At 38.1% G+C, this 22,319-nt stretch overlaps 1 protein-coding gene across 7 annotated transcripts in view; it reads left to right on the top strand.

Moving 5' to 3' along the window:
* The window catches only part of col13a1 (collagen, type XIII, alpha 1), a 115,188-nt gene extending 93,376 nt beyond the window's left edge, over positions 1–21,812 (top strand). For 4 of the 7 annotated variants that reach the window (XM_034607981.1, XM_034607980.1, XM_034607983.1 and 1 more), the window contains 12 exons: positions 14–85; positions 297–338; positions 432–482; positions 1,381–1,407; positions 1,514–1,600; positions 3,420–3,455; positions 5,088–5,141; positions 5,236–5,289; positions 5,886–5,921; positions 11,142–11,228; positions 14,208–14,246; positions 18,192–21,812. In XM_034607981.1, coding sequence (XP_034463872.1) covers positions 14–85; positions 297–338; positions 432–482; positions 1,381–1,407; positions 1,514–1,600; positions 3,420–3,455; positions 5,088–5,141; positions 5,236–5,289; positions 5,886–5,921; positions 11,142–11,228; positions 14,208–14,246; positions 18,192–18,224 — 618 coding nt within the window. In that variant the 3' untranslated portion in view covers positions 18,225–21,812. Of the gene's footprint in view, positions 1–13; positions 86–296; positions 339–431; positions 483–1,380; positions 1,408–1,513; positions 1,601–3,419; positions 3,456–5,087; positions 5,142–5,235; positions 5,290–5,885; positions 5,922–11,141; positions 11,229–11,882; positions 11,961–14,207; positions 14,247–14,375; positions 14,453–18,191 lie in introns of those variants that run through there. The other 3 variants (XM_034607979.1, XM_034607978.1, XM_034607984.1) reach the window with 3 other exon arrangements.
* Positions 21,813–22,319: the final 507 nt, after the last annotated feature.

The raw sequence follows: 22,319 nt of genomic DNA, 5'->3' as shown, positions 1-22,319 counted from the left end.
CCTTGTTCTGTAGGGTTTAGATGGCCCTACTGGTGAAAAGGGGGCTACAGGGGCCCCTGGCTCTATTGGATTACCTGGCGCAATGGTATGCAATGGTGCCCCTTCAGGCTGCATCTTTATGGATGCAGTGTCAGGCCTGACAAAGGAGGCACAGTCGAATACATCTTGTATTCATCCCAAGTGCTGTCTGAATAATTCTTGTGTTTCTTAATTTTTATTTAATTAGTAGTTCATCAGTTGATTGACTATTTTTTCAACTTTGTGTCCCTCTGTGTCTTTGCTACCTTCTTTGACAGGGTCATAAAGGCGAACCTGGAGAAGTAGCGAGGTCGGAAATGGTAAGGGTTAGTCACTGACAGTAAGAGCACTAGGTGTTGGAGCTCTTTTCTAAATTGAAATCTGTTGCTTGTGTTTTGTGTGTCCGTCTTTAGATATATGGTCCTCCAGGGCCCTCAGGACCTCCAGGACCAGTTGGCCCAGCAGTGAGTCAAATATGTTGCAACCCCAAAGATTAAAGTCTGACACACTCACTGATCAGGCCTTAGTTCAGGTTGAAGTTGGGCTGAAGTACTGTATGCTGAGAAACACATCTCCAAACCTAAGGACCCAACAACTGTCATAAAGTTATAACTGTCACACCTTAACAGGAGCAATAGGAGAGTCCCCACACAGTTCTCAGAACAGATCTTTTGATCTGTTTGTTTTCACAATTTACAAACATGGAGATATTGTATCCACTGACAACAATATCAACTTTAAATAGAGCATTACAATGGAAATGGCAAATGAATACATCACAGCCAAAAAACTAAATGCAAATGAACAAAAGTAAAACAACCAATACATGCTCTAAAGTTGTGGACTCATCAGTTAGTCAAATTTTATGTAGTAGATTAAATCAATTTTATGACATGTAGACGCTCAATGCTACGTGCTCAATATATAGAAGAGTGATGCGGCCCCTATTACACTCAGAACAGCTGTAATAAGTTTAAATAAGTGGACTAAGAGTGTCTTTGTCACACACCATGTGTGGCACTTGGCGAAATTTTTCTTTTTTAATAGTGCAGAGGCAGGAGGAGTTTTCTGTGTGTCATTTTGGAGAATAAGACATGGTCTTCCTCATTAGTATTTCTATCTTATGCAGTTATGTTGACATCTTCTTTTTGCCAGTCTTTACTGATATGCAAACAACCTAAATTTGCTCCACTATAAATGCAAAATAATTTAGCGACATTCAATTGTCGTATGTTATAATCTGTAAATTAACATTTATACATTTTCATGTTAAAAAGATTCTATAAAATAGCTCATTGTAACCTAGACAACCCGAGACAGTATAGACTGTGTCTCTTATCCCACTGTTTTTGTTCCATCTAGGGATCCCAAGGATTTTCCGGGCCTAAGGTGAGACATTATTATTATTTGATTTTTTTATTAAACCCTTCTCAAGTGCTGTGTTGTCTACCTGACAGCCATTCTATGCATTAAAGTGTAACAATGATACCCTCAGGGAGAGCCAGGCATCGGCATCAGAGGAGAAAAGGGAGCATCAGGTCACAAGGGCGACAAGGGAGACAGAGGCCATCTTGGACTACCTGTAAGTTTCAGAATTCTTCATGATTTTTAATTAGGTTTACATTTGACCTCTATAAGTGGTTACGTTTTCTTAATCAGTCTTGATTATTAATGTTAGCATCATACACTCCCAGCCTTATTCGTGATGTTATTCAAATGATGTTTGGGCTGTTTTAAACATGGGTGCTAACAAACTCTTCAAAATGGTGTTGACATGGGTTTCTAATCTTTATTCCTGGTTTACACTCACGTTCAAAAAACAGTTATCTTCTCTGCTTGTATACAGTCACTCTCCTCTTTTATGTGACTGTATGGATGATGCTGTACATGATCCTGTATTGTCACAGTGATACAGAAACTTCTCATTATATACCTTCATCAAGACTTAGCAAATATACGCTGACCAGCTGACCCAGGGGGGGCTAAGAGGATCTCAGTGAAATATACAGTGGCCAAGATTGTATAGCAGTTAAGCAAAACCCATGCAAATAGACATACAAAAAATGGATTTGGTAACAATAGTAGGTCTTTTGAGAGTTTAAAGGAATAGTTCATCCAAAAATTTCACTCATTATCTACTCACCCTTATGCCGATGGGGGGTGAGTCTGGAGTCTCAGGGGTAAACTTTGTTAGAGCAGAATCAAATACAATTGAAGTCAATGGTGAGTCCTTCTTCAGACGTAATAACAGAAAAACACCAAGTTTTAAGCCTAAATATCCTCTGATAGCTTCCTACGAGGTGCATTCAGGGACCGTCGGAAATGCTAACGTCCGATTGCTTAGCCACTTCTGGTGGACTTTTAGGCTTAAAACACGGTGGAAATTACCTCATTTCGAGTCGAACATGAATGTCGGGGCTTCCAGACACTTAAATGACACCACGCGAGCAGTATATTCTGTTGTTTTATCAGGTCTGAAGATAGGTTACTAATCAGCTACACTGTTTACCACTGAAACTCCAAAAGTGTTTTGTGGACTCAAACACTTCACCCACCTTGCCATCACATGGTGGCAAGTAGATAATGAGTGAATTCTCATTTCTGGATGAACTATCCCTTTAAGTACATTGTGCTCTAATTTGAGTGCATGACATTTTACATGTACTGGAAATTGTTCTTTTATATTGCAATACTCCAACTTCCAGCACTGATTGACACAGTCTTTCAGTGGAGCCATAACATTGATATCTAACATTATGTCTGTCTCATTGTTTCCTTGAGGAGATTCTTCCCCTTCCAGCCCCTGACTTCACCAATGTAATCGTTTTCACAGGGTTCATATGTTCAATTTGTGTGTGCAGTTATGGGAGTGATTTGTTCCTATAGCCCCAAATGTGAATAATTCTGCTGCTTAAGATATATCAACATAAAATAAAAAAGTGGAAAGGAAAGTAGTGAAAGGCGATTTAGACACATTTCTTCTTACCCTGTTCAAACAAAGACTGGGAGCGCTTGACAAACAGGCAATGTGAGACTGAATAATGCAGGGATAAATAGAGATGGTGTTGGGCACAGTACCAACATGATGTTATGTCATGACTATATATGTGAAAACAGAGCACTATAATTTTTACTTTGATTAACAACACAGTCGCAGACCGGACGTCACCACCCACCGTGTCCAGCAATAGAAGTTACTCACTATTACTGTCATTCACTTTACCTCCACCACTTCCATCACCCTTCATTTGTCATCATCTGAATGTGTTTTTGAAAGTCACTTGAGTCACAGCTTCACTCACCCACCTCCCCATCCCATCCCCACCCCACCTCCCAACCCACCTTCCCCCTCCACCATCTCCCCCAACATCTCTGCTCTAACTGTGTACAACGCTATACAGGGGGCTCATGGGTTAGACGGCAGACCGGGTCCAGTGGTGAGTGGCGCAAGTCCTGTCCCCTCACCCTTCTCCTTCTCTTCCTCCTCCGACCCCTCCCTCCCTCCACCTTGCTACAGCTTGCTTGATGTCTGCCATGTCTGCCATGTCTGCCTGTCATGTCCGCTTGCTTTCCTGCTTCCCATGCTTGTCCTGTCTCTTTCCTTCCTATAGCATCTCTATCAGGACACAACTGTTCAGGGTTGGGTTCTGAGGATGCACTGGCACTGAGAATCAAGCTTCTCATGTACACACCCTTATGTTGCCAAGGTTGCCAAGGTTTATGTAAACTCATCTACTGCCCACAACCCATACAGCAGTCATTCAAAATTTGGTAAAGCCTAAATTTCAAATCAAGCAAAGAAGTGCATTCCATAGTCCATAAACGAGATACCCACAGAATCTGGCATGTAGAAATCTGGCACCATTACAGAAGTGGCCAAGCAACATTATTTTCAACTGTAAAAATTGTCTTCCAAAAAGATTTGTGGGATCCTTACAATTTGTATGAATGGAAAAAGGATTATAATTTGTATTCAAGTTTCACACAAAATGACAAGCATTGGCCTAAAAGACCACATACATAAGGATTAGGCTTATACGGTAAAATATAGAAAGAAAAAACTAGACCTTGATTGACCATTTTGTGTGATACTGCCCTAATAAATCCATGACAATAATATAAAAATGTATATTTGCCACTCACTGATTGGTTCCAGTTGTCCCAACTTTGCCGTTTTTTCAGTTAGAGTTAAGCATTTTTCCCGCATATTTTTTAAAAATATAACATTTTTAATATAATATTAAGTTTTAAGTTCAGACGCTTCAACACATGTTTAATCTCTTTAGTAATGTGTTTCAACTTGAGATAAATACAGACTGGAGAAAAGGCCTGGAACAAAAACACATAATTTTAACCTCAAGTTAATGAAATAAACAAGTTGTGGTTGTGTGAACACTGAATCTTGATATTGGCCAAAACAAATCATGAGCAACAATGGCCTCTCTGGGTTTGTACTTCAGGCTACAACAGCCTCCATTATGTCCCACTTCCACCTGGGACCAGTGAAGTGGATTGATAGCTAGTGCTGCTTTTCCCATCATGTCTAATCTTAGACGCCACAACTATGTCCTGTATATCCTCAGTCCTCAATCCTGCCTTCACAGTTACCTGCGTCCTGATCCTGTATCAGTAAAGCTGCCATTGCTAAGAATCCAGAAAGGAGCATGCAGGGATGCTCGTGCTGCATGTTGACACGTATAGTACGTTTGGACAGCTGTATTGCATACAGCACTGTACTTGCCGGATATGCCTGAGATGCAAGGTCTTCCTCTCCGATCCTGACTGCTACTCAAACAGAGATATGCAGCCGTTGACATTTTATTCATTTTCCCTTCCTTTTTAACAGTATTGCCAGTAGTTCAACAAGCTTGGTGCTTTGCTACATGTGTCAGGACCTCTCCTCTGAAAAATGTGTCTAATTGGTCCATGACATTATCTTTTGTGACATCTGTTCTATACATGAGCACCAGACAGCTTGTTGATTTACTGATTGAACCATGGTAAATGGTCTGGTACTATTCAGGTTGTATCTGCTGACAGGTATTTATTTTCATTATTCTTATTCAAAGGGTCTAATAGGACCAGCAGGTGTGTCAGGGCCAGCAGGACCAAAAGGAGAGAGAGTGAGTGTTTCTGTTTCTAGAACCATATTCTAAAATCATTACAGAGTTTTAGAACAATATACACTATTCACTTTCTTGCTCTATTTCCCTGCAGGGTGAAAAGGGAGACGGAGGATTACCAGGACCAACTGGGCCTCAAGGCATCCCTGTAAGCCTCTAATTCAATTTTGAAGGGGACATACTTTCGGACACTTTTCCTTATTTTCTGTCATGCAGTATACATAAAGATATACTGTTGGATGTCCATATTATTTGACCACAACAAGCACAACCTTCATCCTTGCAGCCAACAAGTGCAAAAACGGTGAAAAAAACTAAATCATTTAATCCTCTGTCTAGACAACCAAAAGGTTAACGGTCGAGTAGAGAACAATAGTATCGCCCAATTCACATTAGTACTACTGCTAAGTACTGGGAATATATACTTGCACACTCTGTATGTGACAGGCCAATGCAGGCTGTTGCTGACACATCATCTCATTACACTGTGGCCAAAGCTGGGCCAGTTTCAACTTTCTCACTGCATGAACCTGAATTTCTGTGCCTCACTGAAATGAATCAGGGAGGCAGAGGAGCTCATTGTGATTACAAAATGCATTTTGACACAATGCTCATGTCAGTCCAAACATAACCAAAGACAGCAACCAAGCATATTTTCTAAAATCTCGCAAATAAGCTTTGTTTCCTCTCCCAAAGCTGGAAATATATACAACCACTAATGTTATGTTTCATTTCTTTTTGCAGGGTTTAGTAGGACCACAAGCACTCAAAGGGAACCGGGTAAGATACTGACTCTAATGTTATTTTAACATTGATAAAGATAGAAGAGGCAGGGACATGATTCTAGCTAATGGCCACACATTACATTTTAGCTGTGGAATACACACAGGCTTCTATGTTTTTACCTACTAAATTAAGCATCTAAACTAAACACGTTATGAGTCTTGTATTTCAGCCTCTGCCATTATTCTAGCAAATGCCTCGCTGGGCCATAATAGGTCACCTGAGCAGACTTGTGATGACTTCAAAGATGTTCTCAAGTAGAGCACATGAATTAAAGAGCTGCATATCAATAAACGGGATGATCTCTTTGATATCACACATGAAAAGATAACCAGATGAGTCAGATAGTTTGCTTTGATTGTGTTCTTTAATGACTCTGAATAATTCAAGATGTCTTTTGCTATTCTTTGCCTTGTTTGTATTTGTTTCGCAGTGGCTTTGTTGTGAACTTAAACAGATCAAAAGATCTTGATCTGGAGCAAGCTATGTTAACCTCAATTAGGTCTCTCATGTTGTTGTCCTCGATTCAATATCATAATGTGGATTGGACTTGAGAGAAGGTGGATATCAGTCTCATATCAGTTAATTAAAACCTTTATAATAAATACTTTTACAGCAATGGAAGAATCTAAGTTTGAGTTGTGGGTCAGAAGTGTTGCACAGTTGTCAATCTCACTGCTCTCAGTGTCATTTCCAGCAGTAACAGGCCTGCTGCTTTCAGTGAGAAACACTCTGATAGACAAAACTCCCTGCACATGACAGCAGACATACAAAGTTAATGTGTGTTGAGTGGGTGCAGACCAAACCAAAAACTTAAACAAGAATGAATATAAGACACTGATTAAATGGCCAGACAGACCACTCAAAATGAATTTAAATGTTGTTAATATGATATAATGTGTCAGTGTTATGTGCTTTGAGCTGCTGTAACTGGCCCAAAAATATGTTCAGAAATCGTAATCTTAAATTGTATCCAGTATTTTTTTTAAATCCGCACATAGTTTGTGATTTTAGTGTAGCATATATTATTGGTGAACAGCAGGGTGCAGTGAATGGATGGATGGATGGATGGTGTGAGGTGATGCACTTTAGTCAGAGGTGCTGGGCAGATGGAATAACTCTTTTCTCTCTTTAGACATAGCCAGACTAGTTGTTCCCACCTGCAGATAGCCGTAATGCAAAGCTAGGATAACAAGATCCAGCTCTGTATTTATCACACAAAAATGAAATTGATATCCCTCTTCTTCGTCTTGGAAATGATGCAGACAAACACGTTTCCCAAATTACCAAATTATTCCATTCATTAGCTCTTCACATAAAGCCCTGCTAAATGATACTGTGTAAATATTGTATTTTATCACCAGGTTGTAGTATATCAGAGAATGTGATCGTAACGTCCACGTACCCTTCCTCTAAATGAATGTTTCCGTTTCCTTCCCATTAACCTGTGACTCTTAATATTTCCACTCCCATCTTTTAAGTATTCACATTTCATAAGCTCTCTCAGCACATTCAACTGGCCTCTCATCAAAAGCAGCTACGTTTTCAATGCACAGAAGAATATACTTCTAGCATACAGACCTCATTGAGACTGTCCAGTTGAAGGTGTTGAAGACAAAGCTATGGGATAGTGTTTGTGTTTTTACTCTTTGTCCTGTCTTCCTTTGTTTCCACAGGTCTTCCTATCCCCTTTTCCTTCCCTCCACCTTGCTCTGTGGCCCGTGGCTCTGTTTATTGCCGGGTTGCCCTCTCTCCCTCTCACAATCCTTGGCCTTGGTTAATCTTACTGCTCTTACTCCTCCTCTTTACTCCTCCTGCTCCCACTTAACCGCTCCTTTTCCTTGCAACCTTTCATGTCATCCCTCCAACCCCTGACCCTGGGATCCATACCCCAAATTGGCAGGCAGTGCTCTCCCATCCCTGTCAAAATAAATGCTATAGCTAGATGCTAGCACACCAGAGATTTAGCATATTTCTGAGCAAAACATCTCGAAGAAAGTTTTGGGGGAAATTCTATAGGACCTTTCGACTTCTAACAATCGTCTTTATAATATGTGCTGATAATTAATTTGCCTTATCTGTAGCCTTGTCATGATTTGCAAACAACTAAAAGCTATGGAGTGGGCACAAAAGCACAACAGCTTTCAAAATAAATAAGAATGCACTAAAAAATATATTTTTTAAGGGTTTTGAATGCATGATCTCAGAATATGAGCTTCTGCTACTAGCAACACTCAGCCAGGCATTGCATCTCGGATCAAAGCCTTCGAACCACTTTTCCGATGGAGGGTTGGATGTTTGAGTCCACATTTCTTGCCTCAGGGGAGTAAACAGCGTTGCAGCCAAGGTGACCTCTTCTTCAGATGTAATAAAACAACAGAAAACAAAATCTCTATACTGCTCGTGTGGGGTCTTCCAAGTCTCAGTAAGCCAAGTCGTTCAAATTCGACTCAAAACGGCGTCATTTACACTGTGTTTTAAGCATTAAAGTCCACTACTACTGAGTAGCGATGCTAGCGGATTTAGCTATGCTAACGAGCACCCAGTGCGTGCCCTTGGGTGAAGGCTTGTTGCAGTGTGTGCTTGCGAACATGAATGCAGCTCCGAGGAGGATATCAGAGGACATTTAGGCTAAAAACATGGTGTAAATGACGCTGTTTCGAGTCGAATATGAATGTTGGCGCTTACGGACACTTGGAGGACACCACGGGAGCAGTATGGAGCCATGTTATTGTTTTTATGTTGTTTTATTATGTCTGAAGAAGTGGTCACCAGTTCCTTCAATTGTAAACAAAGTTTACCCCTGAGACTCCAGAAGTGTTTTGTGGACTCAAACCCCTCACCCACCCCTCCATCGGCATAGTGCTGAGTAGATAATGAGTGAATTTTCATTTTTCGGTGAACAATCCCTTTAAGTCTTTTTTTCACACATTTTTGTGTCTATAATTAACAGTGGAATGCTACTGTCGCTATGGGGGAGAAGCTAGTGTACTTTGACAAAGTACTTAGCAGTTTTTGACAAAAACATGAATAATAATTCATTGCATCAAATACCTGCAAGGTGTGTAGCCAGTTTTGTGAAATTTCTTGTTAAAATATGGATGCACTTTGTACATTATACAGCTAGCTTGCTACCAAACTAAGCTTAATAGCTAAATGTGCTGTCAAGCTTTACAGTAACTTACATTCACCATAAAAGTTAACATTTTTGGAAATACTCAAGGCAAATTGCGGACTGGGAAAAAACTGGTTGGGTTACATTAAAAACAAATCGCGGTGCTGCTAGAGGTTTCTCTCCACAGTCACCAAGTTGCTTGCCCATTGTGGGAACTGTTGGGTTTATTTATAAAGTGCCTTGGGATAATGTGTGTTTTACTAAATTGAATTGAATTAAATTTAAAAAAGAAAAGATCACAAAGGTTCCCATAGGAGCGTATGGACTTTTTGATGACTCAGATACATACATAGAGCTGTGTGAAAATGAGGCGTTAGGCCCCGATCAGACAGGATGTCGTTTTTGCAGTAGGAGGCCTCCTTTTCCAGTTGTTCTCTGTAGGCACTAAGCACTTTGCATCCTGCTCATTTGTCTTAGGAGCTGCTTGACTCTTGGACTGCCTCGTATTTTTGCAGGAGCCATGTAAAACCCGAAAAGTAAAAGTTTTACCTGAGAGCAGTGCTTTAAAATAGCATTTTCCCTCCATTGTCCAAATTCATTAATTCATCTCTGATGGTTATTTGGGAACAGCCTCTAAGAGCAGGTGCCCTCCACTTTTGAGCTATTTAAATAACGTGAATTGAGTTTACTTCACAACATTGAGTTAATGTGATTTAATGTTGCCTCAGAATCATCCTTTTTTAATTGTTGGCTTCAACCGAAAAAAGTAGAGTGGGTCACTTCACATGGCCCCGCCTGCAAAACACCAAAACACTGTCTGATCAGGGCTTAAACCGCACAAAAGTGAGATTCGAGATGTGCAGTTGTGATGGTAAGACAGTCCTGGGAGAACACTGCAGTCAGTCAGCACATTAATCTGGACCCTTACAGCCTTTGACCTTGGTGAGTAGGTATTCAATTAATATTATGACTAAGCCGTCCCATTCTGTAAACTGTATACAGTAAGAATGAAGTCCTGCATTGCACTTTTATAGCACACTTAGACTCTGATGCCCACTGTGCAACTACAGCGATCCTGATATGTTACGTTAGTAGCAATCTCGGAGCACATCAGCTACGGTCTGATAACAAATTTGCATCTGGGGGCAACGGCCAATATATTGGTGCTTCCGGCTTAGACAGTGTATCTGGGCCAAGACTTTATCTTGTGTTCACCATGCATTGTTTACAGCCCTACAAGTCCAAACTAAATTTTGACTTAGCTATCTGCATATGAATACAGACAAATTATCTTGCGCCTCACCAACAGATTCTAAATATTCACAGAAAGAATCTGTTTATAGAGATTATGTTAGTAGATCACTTCTTTTTAACCTTACACCCCCAAAGTTTGACGATTGACTTATGTCATCAAGACACTATCAAACTTCTCACAGCTCCCTCAGGAGCCACAAAACTTTGTCTACCACTTTTTTTTTCATATATACAGTAGAACTCACATCTATATACAGACATTGATGTGTAAAATTAGTTGAGTTGCCCTTTGAAGATAAAATGAGTACATTTAATTTCTCTTTGAAAAGTAGGCACAAACACATCTTAGTTCGGTTAGGGAACCTCTGTTATTATGAAGCCATGATTAGAAAGATAACCTGGCCAAGTGTTTGAGTGTACTTAATAGTAATTTTTGGCCATTATCCTTTCGCTCACTTTCATGTATAAAAATGTGTCATCAGGTTATCTTCCATGTTTTAAAAATAAAACTATGAGAGTTTATGTAACAACCTTCTTATTTCTGCTCTTACTGTACAGTAGGCTGTAGGGAGTCTTTGGAAATCCTTGAATGACACCTGCTTACCAACTACGCTGGCTTATAAAACTACCCTTCCCTAACTACCTCTACTTACCTTCCCACTCCACTACATTTATTAAAAATCACAATTTCCTTAAAAAAATCAAACTCATTATTGAATTAATAACGAGACTTATTTTTCATATTGTCTTAATAAATGTATATGAAAGCAAAAAACTAAGATTTGCTTCATGTGTGGCTTAAAACCAGGAGGACTAAAGTTTGTCTTTTTTTAATACACTGTTTGCAGGGAGAGAGGGGCAAGAAAGGCAACAGGGGGGCCAAAGGGGATAAGGGAGACCAAGGAGCACCTGGATTAGATGCCCCCTGTCCGTTGGTATGTCAGTAGCTTCATGTGTAGCCAAGAGGCAAAGGGAAGGAGAACTATTTTCGAATACAATATTGTAATGGCATAGCACTTCCGTTTCCCTGAAGGTTTGTATTCGGTAGTCACCTTCCTTTTGGCTCTGGTATTCAGTGGTTCTAATCAATCCCAGGAAGAGTTTGGTCCAGATCTTGGGAGATGTGTGTCTGAATTGAAATAAAAAATCATTAGTTTAACGAGAGATTGTATTATACATTTGAAAACTCAATTACTTCAATGGATCACAGACCACAACTCTGCCTGGGTAGCTTCTTTTTTTTTGCAGGAATGAGACGGACAGGAATCAGGCAGCCTCTGCTAATCAGTATCAAAATGTACCAAAACATTTTGTCTCAAATTTCATCCTCCCTCCTGTTACTGTGACCTTTACATTAAAGAATATGTGACAAGTTAGAAACATCAAAAGGGACTTTTGAAGGGCCTCAACTCATCTCCGTGAGCCTAGTTCCTGTCAGGCTCAGGCTGCCTGCATGTTTAGGAAACCTGGCTCCTGCCACTCAGCGGAACGGAAGCGGAGATCCTCCTTCCATCGAGCAGGGGAGGACAAACACTCCGCTGCTGCACTTGAGCTGCGTCCTTTTTTTAAATGGTTGATTTCACAAACAGGGTTTCCGAGGCTTTAAAGGGGAGAAAGGTGAACCAGGTTTGCCAGGCCTGGACGGGCTGGATGCCCCTTGCCCTGTGGTATGGTGCTCTTTCTTTCCCTTCACTTTTCCCAGCATGCCTCTAGCTATCTCTAACCACACTCCTGCATGATGGCACTCAGATATTGCACTGTAAACTCACAGAGAACATGCACATGTGCATCAAATGTAACTTCTTTTAGTCAACTGACCTGGTAACAAGCCAGAACTTTTCCAACTGACCTCCTGAACTGACCTCTTATAGAACTAACATGAGCAAGCATTTCCCACATACAAGAACACATACTCATTTAACACAAGCTTTCCATCACAATATATATATATTAACTTCAAATGTAGATCTGTGAATGTGACTAATATCACAATTACATTACCAGAAATAATAATTATATTCTAATGTAGAGCCTTGAACTGTCTGTATTAAGAATACTAGAACTTTTTAACATAACCCCTTGATTCCTACAACATTTCTCGCATGGAGCACCAATTTATACCATCTTCGAGGCAACATTATACCATTGATGATGAAAGCAGTGGGACCAAGATAAATCTATTTGGTCAAAGAGTATTAATCTGGAAGACATCGCTGAAACATTGTTCATTTTATGTAGATTTCATGTTAAGACCTTTAGCCTTAAAATATCAGGCAAAATAAAGCAACACTGAATTGTTTTCCCGATTATGTTGTTGTGACAAACATAAGCACTGCTAGGATTCAGAGGTATAGGCTTTTGTGAATGAATGAAGCATTGCATTTAGGAACTGCAGTGGAGGTATGGTGAGGGTATAAGGTAAATGAATATGACACCAGAGCCAGGGGTTTGCATTTAGAATTCGGCCTGGGGTTTGGTTTAGATTAGAGAAAGTAGATTGTGGACTTTCTGCAATAAATCAGACCATGATAATTCCCTAACCATATTCAAATGGAACCTGAATATAGCCATAATACTGCGGTCACCACAGTTGGACATTGTACTGCAAGATAGGATGTACTCAAAGAAACCAAATATGTTGTGACTAGACTAGATAATACTAAAAGAGAGTAGAAAATGTAATCTGGTTACAATGAGGTTTCAAATGAGTTGTATATACGTGTGATTACAGCAGATGGGACAGGTAGGTGCTTAGATTTGGTACTGAAAGGTACAGTACCTTGGTCATGGTTCTTAAGTCTGGTAATGGAAAAAGGAATCGACAATAGAGTCTCTTTAATATGAGTATTTATCTGTACAGGTAAGGTTTTTGTCCTACTTCATCATCCTCATCAAATTGTTCATTTAAGTGTGAAACCCCAGAAAGTGTAAGGCATCACCTAGCTCTGAAACAACAGTGTCAACCTCCTGCTGTGTGGAGAATCATACAGAAATTTCTCTTACCAAAGTATATGACACAATCCAAAGGGATTTCAATAGAGACTGCTGATTGCCTTGGTTTTGTTCTCATTTGTTTTGTTGTATTTATAGTCATAATAATGAAATCGTTGTTTACAATATGGTATAGAGGGCTTGGGGATCCATTGGTTCTGGAAGTAAAGGGTTCGTTTTATCTTATTTTTCAGGTTCCTTAAAATAGAAACATGTAAATGTACACAATGTTACTTTTTTTTCAATTTTTTGCTTCAATCCCTTCAAAGTCGACGCAGGCTGAACAATGTTCCAGTGCTGCTTGAACTATTATGGATGGCAAAGAGTCACAAAAGTTACCCACCAAGGAAAATGTCTCATAGCATTGTGCCAATGAAAATTAACGTCATGGTTCCATAATTTCTGATCAGAGCGGAGCTAAAAAAAATACCTGTTATTACTGCCGAGCCTTAAAACGATGAATGCTGATTGGTCCGTTTAACATTAAAGACAAAAGCCAGGGTTAGGGTGGCTACAGACTTGAACATCCCGGCATAAGCATTAAAGAGAAGCCACCAAATTTCTTATAATATAACTAAGGACATGACATTGTTCATATCCACAATCATAGCTACAACCCACCAGTCATCATTTTGAGTATAAAACCATATCACAAGAAGTAACAAGAAAATGTGTTTCCACTTTGAATGGTCTGATTTGGGCACAGACCTACAGTAACAAAACATGACCTGATAGAACACGACTACTTCCAGAACCTTGATTTCCAAAAGTACTCTCACCACTTGGCCACTCAATAAAAAAATTGTGTTGATTTATTTTATAGAATTGTACACTGGTTTTATTTGTATTGGCTTCAAACTTGCATGATAATATTGTTCATCTCTGTAGCGCACACTATTTTTCATTCAACATCTTTCTTCCAGGGGGACGATGGCTTACCTGTACCAGGATGCTGGAATAAAGTAAGTTAGAGAGCTTGATGCTGCTGTTGCTCGTCGCCGTTGCAGCTCACACGCTGTGTGCAAACTTCACCATGAACTTGTTTGAACTAACGTTTGATATCTAATCGCCTTTTGCTCTTTTTCTTGCAGTGACAATAACTTTGGAATGGCTGATGTGATTGTACATAGGATATTTATTTTTTTACTTTATCTCTATTCTGTTAAACGTGGAAAAATGTTTTTAAAAAATCCTAAAAATATATGGCAAAGTTTTTGTACAGATTGTTTAAAACGTATGCTAATGTTTGCGTATTCAATTTTTATACCTATGCATTATTTTAATATTGGATAAGTAAAAATTATAATGTTGCAACATATGCATGATATTTGTGCATAATGTGAAGTGATAATGCTTATTAACTTATTGCATTATGTTGTTTTGTTCTATTGTAATAGACCATGCTGCACTGAGTTGTGGGGCTGGAAAGATTATGTGTTAACATTTTGAAAGTCTTAGTTGAACTCTCCTCTTTATGATGAAGTCTTAAAAACAAACATGGACAAGCAGTGCATTTACACTTGTTTCAAATTTCGTTAATATAGACAGAGTGACAGAAAGCTCTTTAAAGTCTGCACTTTGAATTTTTGGTCATGTGCTCATATTGTACCGATGAACATGCAGACTTATCAGACATATCAGATTTAAGGCTGTCAGACAACATTGGTCCTCCTCCATGTTACTTTTTCTTCTGAAGTTACATTCACACACTCCAGTTGAGAAGGTGGCGGTAATGGACCAAAATGTTGTTTTGCAAAACCGCCATAAAGAAACTGAAGAAGAAGATTATCACAATTTTCTGTGAGATTCCAAGTCTCTGGAAATCTAGTGCGAAAGTGAAAAAAGCATCTAGTGTTTGCGTTCTGACATAAGAAGAACAGTTAAATCGGTCATACGGTCTGTGGTCGCCCACGTTTTAAAATCGGTTAAGAGTTTAACAAATTCTACTGTGCAGCAGCCTTTACATTATTTGATGGTTGTGATCAACAAAAGGCATTAAAATCAGATAAGTCCTAAATAGAACTGTATACATCGATGTATCATGCTATGAGCTTACAAGCTGAAATCAAGTGGAAAAAGAAACTTTGAAACTTTCATCGTATAGGTGAAGGAAAAACTAAAATATTTTATTATTGTCTTCTTTTTTCCATTTCACTGCCTTTGCTCATTTTTGCTCATTGGTGTTGCACCAAACAAAAATGCAATAACATTGGCTATATTTTGTAAACAAAATTAAAAATAATAATAATCAAAGGAAAATGATTAATGAAACAAAAATAATTTCATGAATAAATATGATAGGACTTTCAGTATACATACTACAAAACATGGATTTGCACTAAAGCCTCCCAAAGAGTTTATGATTTAGGTTGTTTTTTTTACTGCAGTGAATGCTATGAAGTCTGCTCTGCGTAACGTGCTCGCCAGAGGATGAATCCTCTCCAAAAAATATAAATGGTGTAATAAAGTAAATGGGGTAATGCAATTTAAGGTTTATATGCCTCGGCATTTTAAATGGTGAGTTCTGATAGCTGTGATTATGGACTAAATCTTTCAACAGGCATTACATCCAAACCACACTATCCACGGTGGTGTGCTAATCATTATGGGACAGCCTTAAATTCTGTGTCTAAGGTCTGATGGCTCATTATCAACAAGTATTGCAGACAATCAAAGTTTGCTGTTAACGTTTTGTGTCATGGAGGAGGGTGTCAACCAAGACGTCTTAACCATTTGAAGCTTTAAAGTCTTAGTTGTATAGCAGGAAAGCGACGGCTCTATTTATCTAAGCTTCTTGTACACATATTCCCTCTAGTTTCAGGTCACTGAAAATAATTTTGCCAAATATCTCGGGCCATTTCCTGCTTTACAATTGTCAGGCTCTATGTATTAACTGTCTGTTGTGTTTGCTCATCTGCCTTCTAATCTGAGGCACAGTACAGCCCATATGGTTGGATGAAAATATTGCTGCTCACCCTAAAGGCATACTGCTGCAATTGTCACATTGTCTCATCCGTTTATGAAGAAAGCTGTAACCTGCCTGGACAATGGAGATTTTTTTTAAATCAAGAACTAGAACATTTTATCCACATGCGTTGTTTATGGTGTAACTGTACTCGTTAAGCTAACCTCGGTAACTTTACCAAGTGAATTGGTGTTGAAGAAGAAATGGATGGACTGACCAGAGTGAAGCTTGATCCATTACGTGCTGCTGCTCTTTGACAAACCTTTCCTTTGTGTGTCGCTTTGCCTGGGTTTGATTGTCTACAGCCATGAGAGATTTTTTTTTAAGCTTTGACAGTAATAAATCCATCATGTGCTGCAGGTGCTGCACAGTACCTCACATTAACTCCTGCCTTAGTCTCCAGCTGGCATACCTAAATCCAGATTTGCTCTGAAATGTTCCAAATGTTTATGGTGTTTAAAGTGACAATTAAATATTAATTTCTGAAGCTTTTGGTTTTGTTCTCAATCTGAAAGACGAGAATAATATAGAAAGATCTGACACAGTCAAGTAAGGCTAATAGAAAAATAATCAAAACCAAACAGACTGTAACAGAGTTATTGTTGGGGCAAAATGCTACCTGATAGCATACACATGTACAGAATATATACATGTATAGATTATCCCCTTAATTGTCAAGTATATTGTCAAGTATATACATGACAATTAAGGGGATAATCTGGCTATAATTTATACAAGATGCACCATATTGTTAGAGTTGTATCAAATCTCTTCATGACACTACAGAAAGACACTGGTACAGTGTTACAAATCCCTCCTGTCTCATGTTTAAAAATAAGATCCTTGGGCCTTGAAAAGGATTGTTTCTGTACACTAATTCACTTCGGAATCTCAACACAACTTCGAAACGTCCATATTGAGCATCACATATCTACTCAGGTCTTGTACGACAATTTCCCTCAAAATAAGATCGTTTTAATGCTAATGTGAGGAAATTGCACTGATTTTTACTTGATCAACCTAAATAATAAAGTGCTGATCATCTCTGCTAACCCTGTTTGATTTGAAACTGAATGGTGTGTGCCCACAGCATGGTTTGTATAACATAACATTATTTGAGCTTTTCTAGTGAGGTTTAAGATGTCCAGTGCTCTCCAGAGTCCTGGTTTGGTCAGGGCAGTAAACAGGTCCTTCTGTTAATGTATGGGGCTCAACAACTCAGAAGCCATATTGATTATGCTCAACAATTTTTATTTAATTGTTTGATTTATAAAGACTTGACCGTACTATGTTAAGTGCCTTGACATAATTGCCTTGACATATTTTATGATTTGGTGCTATACAAAAAAAATCCAATCGAATTGAACAAAGCTAACCTAGCATGACCATTTACAGTACTGCATACACAGAGGCAGGAACATTGGGAAGTTCAAGAGGCCAAAGACCTGTAGAAAGCAGGATTTGTGGTTAGTGAGGTAACATCAGGGTTTAACTCCGGGTTATGTCAGAGTTATCAAGCCAATGTGTAGAAAAGCTCTACTTACTAAGCAGTCACTTCTCTGACATCAACATTTGTATATCCGGTGGAGCCCGGAGCACAGATTGTGAGAACGTCTCTTAGAGCAAGAGTCACAGGGCCACTTGTCATCATTGTATTTTTTACCCATGTTGGCTGCAGAAATGTTGCAGCCATTTCAGTGCTTTTCTATTTAATGGCCAACACAAGAATCTAATATTTCCAATACAATCTTGAAAACATACCATGCCGGTGGTTCTAGGCATTAGAATTGACTGTTAGAGTTAGTAAATGCAGTAGTAAGGTTGAGGTAGAGTGTGGCTAGAAGGGATTTCAGGGTAAGGAACTCTGGACATAAAGGATAAATATCCCTTTTTCTTTTGCATCTGATGTGATTAATCTGTATATGTCCACATATATTTAAAGGGTCAACATCCTTTCCAACTGGCTAAGAAGTAGGGCTACCCAAGACTGTCCCCGAGAAGACACAGAGAGGAAACTTGAAGACATTCTGAGATATCTTTGAGTTTTTACCCTAATCTGGAGTTGGCATTTTCAACGTTTTTCCAGGAGGCTGGACCCAGGGCCAGTAATGTTGGAAGCTTCAGTGGCAGCAATGAGCATTTTAACTTCAATAAGACTGAAAAGTACAAGCCAGTTAGTCATTGAAGGCTCTCAGGACAGGACAACCATCACAAGCCATGGAGAGATGCTGTACCTACTGATGTGTTGCTGATGACTACATACACATAGATCTATAAAACTCTAGTGAAAGTCATGGACACTTTAGCACATGCCGTTTGTTGTGTTTCCAATTGTGACATCAATACTGCAACTGTGATTAAGAATTCAGAGCAGCTCACAGAGCAGATAGATGCCATGTGTTTTCATGAAAAGCCAAAAAAACACGGAAAAAAAAACTAAGGGAGACCCTCTTGATGATTCCTTCATGACACTGCCTTTTTTTTGAATTCCCTTTACCTGCAGCTATTACATTTTATTTGAATGATTGTGCAGTATAGGAAATACCAGCTTTGACATCATGTCTGGTCATATATGAGATATAGTTATATATATTTTACTCTACAATTGAGGTGTTAAAGGACACCACAATTCAATGCTGTAATTGTAAGTATTGTACAATATAAGACAAAGGATTGTATGTATAAAAGTATTCAGTCTTTGTAAATAGATTGCATTGATGAAACATGGATTTCACATACAGAGGGAATACAATGGTCAGTATTCATGTGTTGATTATATCGTAGTTATAACTTTCTGCAGTTATGGTTTTTGGAAAAAACATGTTTTGGCCTCGTGTAAACCAACACTTTATAAGTCCACAATTTCTACATTTGCATGCTGCATATCCAGGCTCTATAACATGCCATGAGATATACTGCATGTAAATACACATATCTTTTTACCTTTCGACTCAAAAACTTTCATCAGATGATGGCAAATAATTTATTGCTTTGTCACCAATGATGTGAATTTATCTTTAGTTAATACAAAAAAGTAGCTTGTTACAGCAGTGACTGTACATACAAATAATAAAAATGCCGTTCATCTGTGTTGAAAATCTAAATAATGACTATCCTGTTTCAAATCAAATGTCCAGAAGCATTCCTTATGTCATATTGACAGCTGCCTTTTAAACAGACCGGGGTCAAAATGGTGTTTCATTTGTATTTATTTGTTGGTTTTTCTTCTATTAATTTTCTTGAGTAATTGCAAAATGTAAGAAATTGTTTTAAGAGTGTCATTGTCTCAAAGGTGCAAGTGTTGCTACAAAACATTGTTTAGTGGGTGAGATTTGCCTGTTACAATTTTTTTTAAATTTAAATCAATAGTTAGTTTAAAAATTACAGGATGCAAATTACGATTTATTATTGGAGTGACTACAGATTTGAATTTTAAAAAGGAATCTATGATGTCTGAGAGCTCAGAGTGCTGTAACTTTAGAAAACAAGAGCAAAAAAGGAAAACATTACATTTTCACTGTTTAGTTCTGATATGTTTTCTCTATTTAATTGTTTTGTGTAAATAATTGAAATTTCTCCATTGGATCACATTGTCCATCTTGCATTTTTATATAAAAGTAATACAGTGGCCTGAGCTCACTTGGACATACACAGAGGTTACTGGTAATAGCATTTGATTTTTCAGTTGTATGATAGTTTAAGAAAGAGATAAAAAAGGAAATTCCCCATCAGGCAATGTAACACACAGCAACTCATTTATTTAATAGATACACTCACAGATTGTTGTCCTTTACAGAACTGGTTCTTGTAAGAAAACTGTTGTTTTCATCTTTAACATTTTACACCTGAAAGTTGTTATTTAGTTTCTGCCTCTATATTTCACATTTCTTTTTTTGCACAAATCTTTCAAAGTGAGAGCAAGTTGTACATTTGCCATATTTACTTGGTTTGCCTTGCCACAACTTTTCTCTATCTTTAAGCCATAGAATAGCAACAATGTAGCCTTTATATGAGCAAAGGGTTACAGAATATATGGTTTATGTAATATATACAAATGTAAGTTTTGATCCATCCACCAAAAGTCGTTTCTGGACATAATACAGTTAGTACACATATACTCTTTGGTTTTGTGTCAAATGTGAAGCTGTATCTGCACAACATGTCGTTGCTGTGACTCTTTCACTTGATGAGCTTGTTAAGCCATAATACTCAGACATTGGCCATTGAGATGGCCATTAGAATGATAAACAGACAGCAATTTATTTCACTTAATTGTTTGACATCATGTTTATAACTAAAATTAGTATCGTATAATAGTACTAGTACTATTAGTATTGATCTGTCCCAACTCAGATAGTTTAAAAATAAAGATGGCTGACATGTCCTCCCACTGAAAACATGAAAACAAAAATATCATGATACGGGTGCTGCCATCTGACACTGTTGACTTAAATGGGATGTCTGCGCAGTAATGATCATTATCAGTACTACACAGTATCAAAGTCCACACTTGACGTTTCATCTAATTTTTATGGCATCAATTTTTTAAGTAAAAATGCCACAAAACACTTGAATATACACCAGTGTGATGAGAGCTCCCTCAAATACAGACATCATCTTTGGAAAACTATTTATTTAATGTGTATTCTGAATTTATGGTTTGGTCCATGACCAATCTTATAACTTAAAAGGGGGTGGAGTTTATGATCTATACTGTAGCAGGACACTAGGTGGCAATCAAGATATTTTGGCATGTCATCCATCTACCTAAACCTAACCCTAACAAGAGCAGTGAAAGAAGGGAAGTGTATCACTAGGTATGGAACACTCTTCAAGTGAAAAATGACCAGTCTCTACTTTGGATTTGCAGGATCAGTTGCACAATATTTTTGTTTTGTTTTGACTAACAATGTTAGCATTTATATTTGTAACAAAACAAAGATAAAGTGGGAAATAAAGTGTACATAACCACTGTTCAACACCCTGCTTTATTTTGATAAAAAGGAAATATTCTATGTATAATTCTTTTTGATGTGAAACTCTGTACTATCAGTTTAGAACAGTTTTGAGGATGGGTAAGTGGGCATTATACAGAATTTGCATGTTATTGTTTAGCCTGTATGAAGCACTATTATTTACATTTGTTTTCATCTTTTTTTCTTTATATTGGAATGTTAGATTAACTCGACGTTTGATGATTTTTTCTGGATAGTCAAAAGAAATCTGATAGCCGAGTGACCTTTGTGCCGATTTCTATGCTACCACCACCTTGAATTGATATGTGTAAGATTGTTTTCCATGATTCAGTATGACTTCCAACCACAGGTAAGGAATTCATTGCAGCCCACATGCTGCAACCTCCACCTGTTATTTAAGTGTGGTGTCGCAATGGAATAAGGTAATGAAATTGTTTTGTGCTTTCCAAAAGAATTTATCTTTATTTTTTATAATCCAAACAATGGCAGCTGTTGTTACTGATTGCCGAACAGATTCACTGCTAAATACAATTAAAGTATTTCAGCAATTTGTCACTGACTCAGAATAAAGAAACCAAATTGCAATGCAAGTGAAATTAAGTTTCTATGGTTTTATACGCGGTGGTTTGCATGCAGGTGTGTTTTGTTGTTTGATTTATAGGTTATAGGTTTTTGACTGCACTACCTGCAGTAAAGCATCTCATTTCTTATAACAACATAAACCTGACAAATTTTCTTTTGTGCCTAAAAGTACCAAAATATGTTTTGTGTGGCTCAACCAAAAAAAGGTTGATTTAAAATCAAATCAAATGTACTTTTATTGTCCCATAGGGAAAAAATTTTTGCGCCAAAGTGCTGCAGAGCAGCTGCAGAACAGTACATATTACGACATATCAAGCAAGACCCAGAATAAAAATGCAGAATAAAAGTGAGTTGAATATTGCACCTGCCCTAAAACACTTAAAATGAAAAATATCAAAAGGATATAGACAGATAAGAAACAGAAACTTGCATTAAAACTTAAAAACTGAAGTGTGAAATGTGCTAGACAATTGCGAGGGTTATTAGATGCATGACCGAATCAATGCGTCTCC

The sequence above is a fragment of the Hippoglossus hippoglossus genome, chromosome 15, assembly GCF_009819705.1.
Source record: "Hippoglossus hippoglossus isolate fHipHip1 chromosome 15, fHipHip1.pri, whole genome shotgun sequence".
Taxonomy (NCBI): domain Eukaryota; kingdom Metazoa; phylum Chordata; class Actinopteri; order Pleuronectiformes; family Pleuronectidae; genus Hippoglossus; species Hippoglossus hippoglossus.
This window is presented reverse-complemented; position numbering and strand designations above follow the sequence as displayed.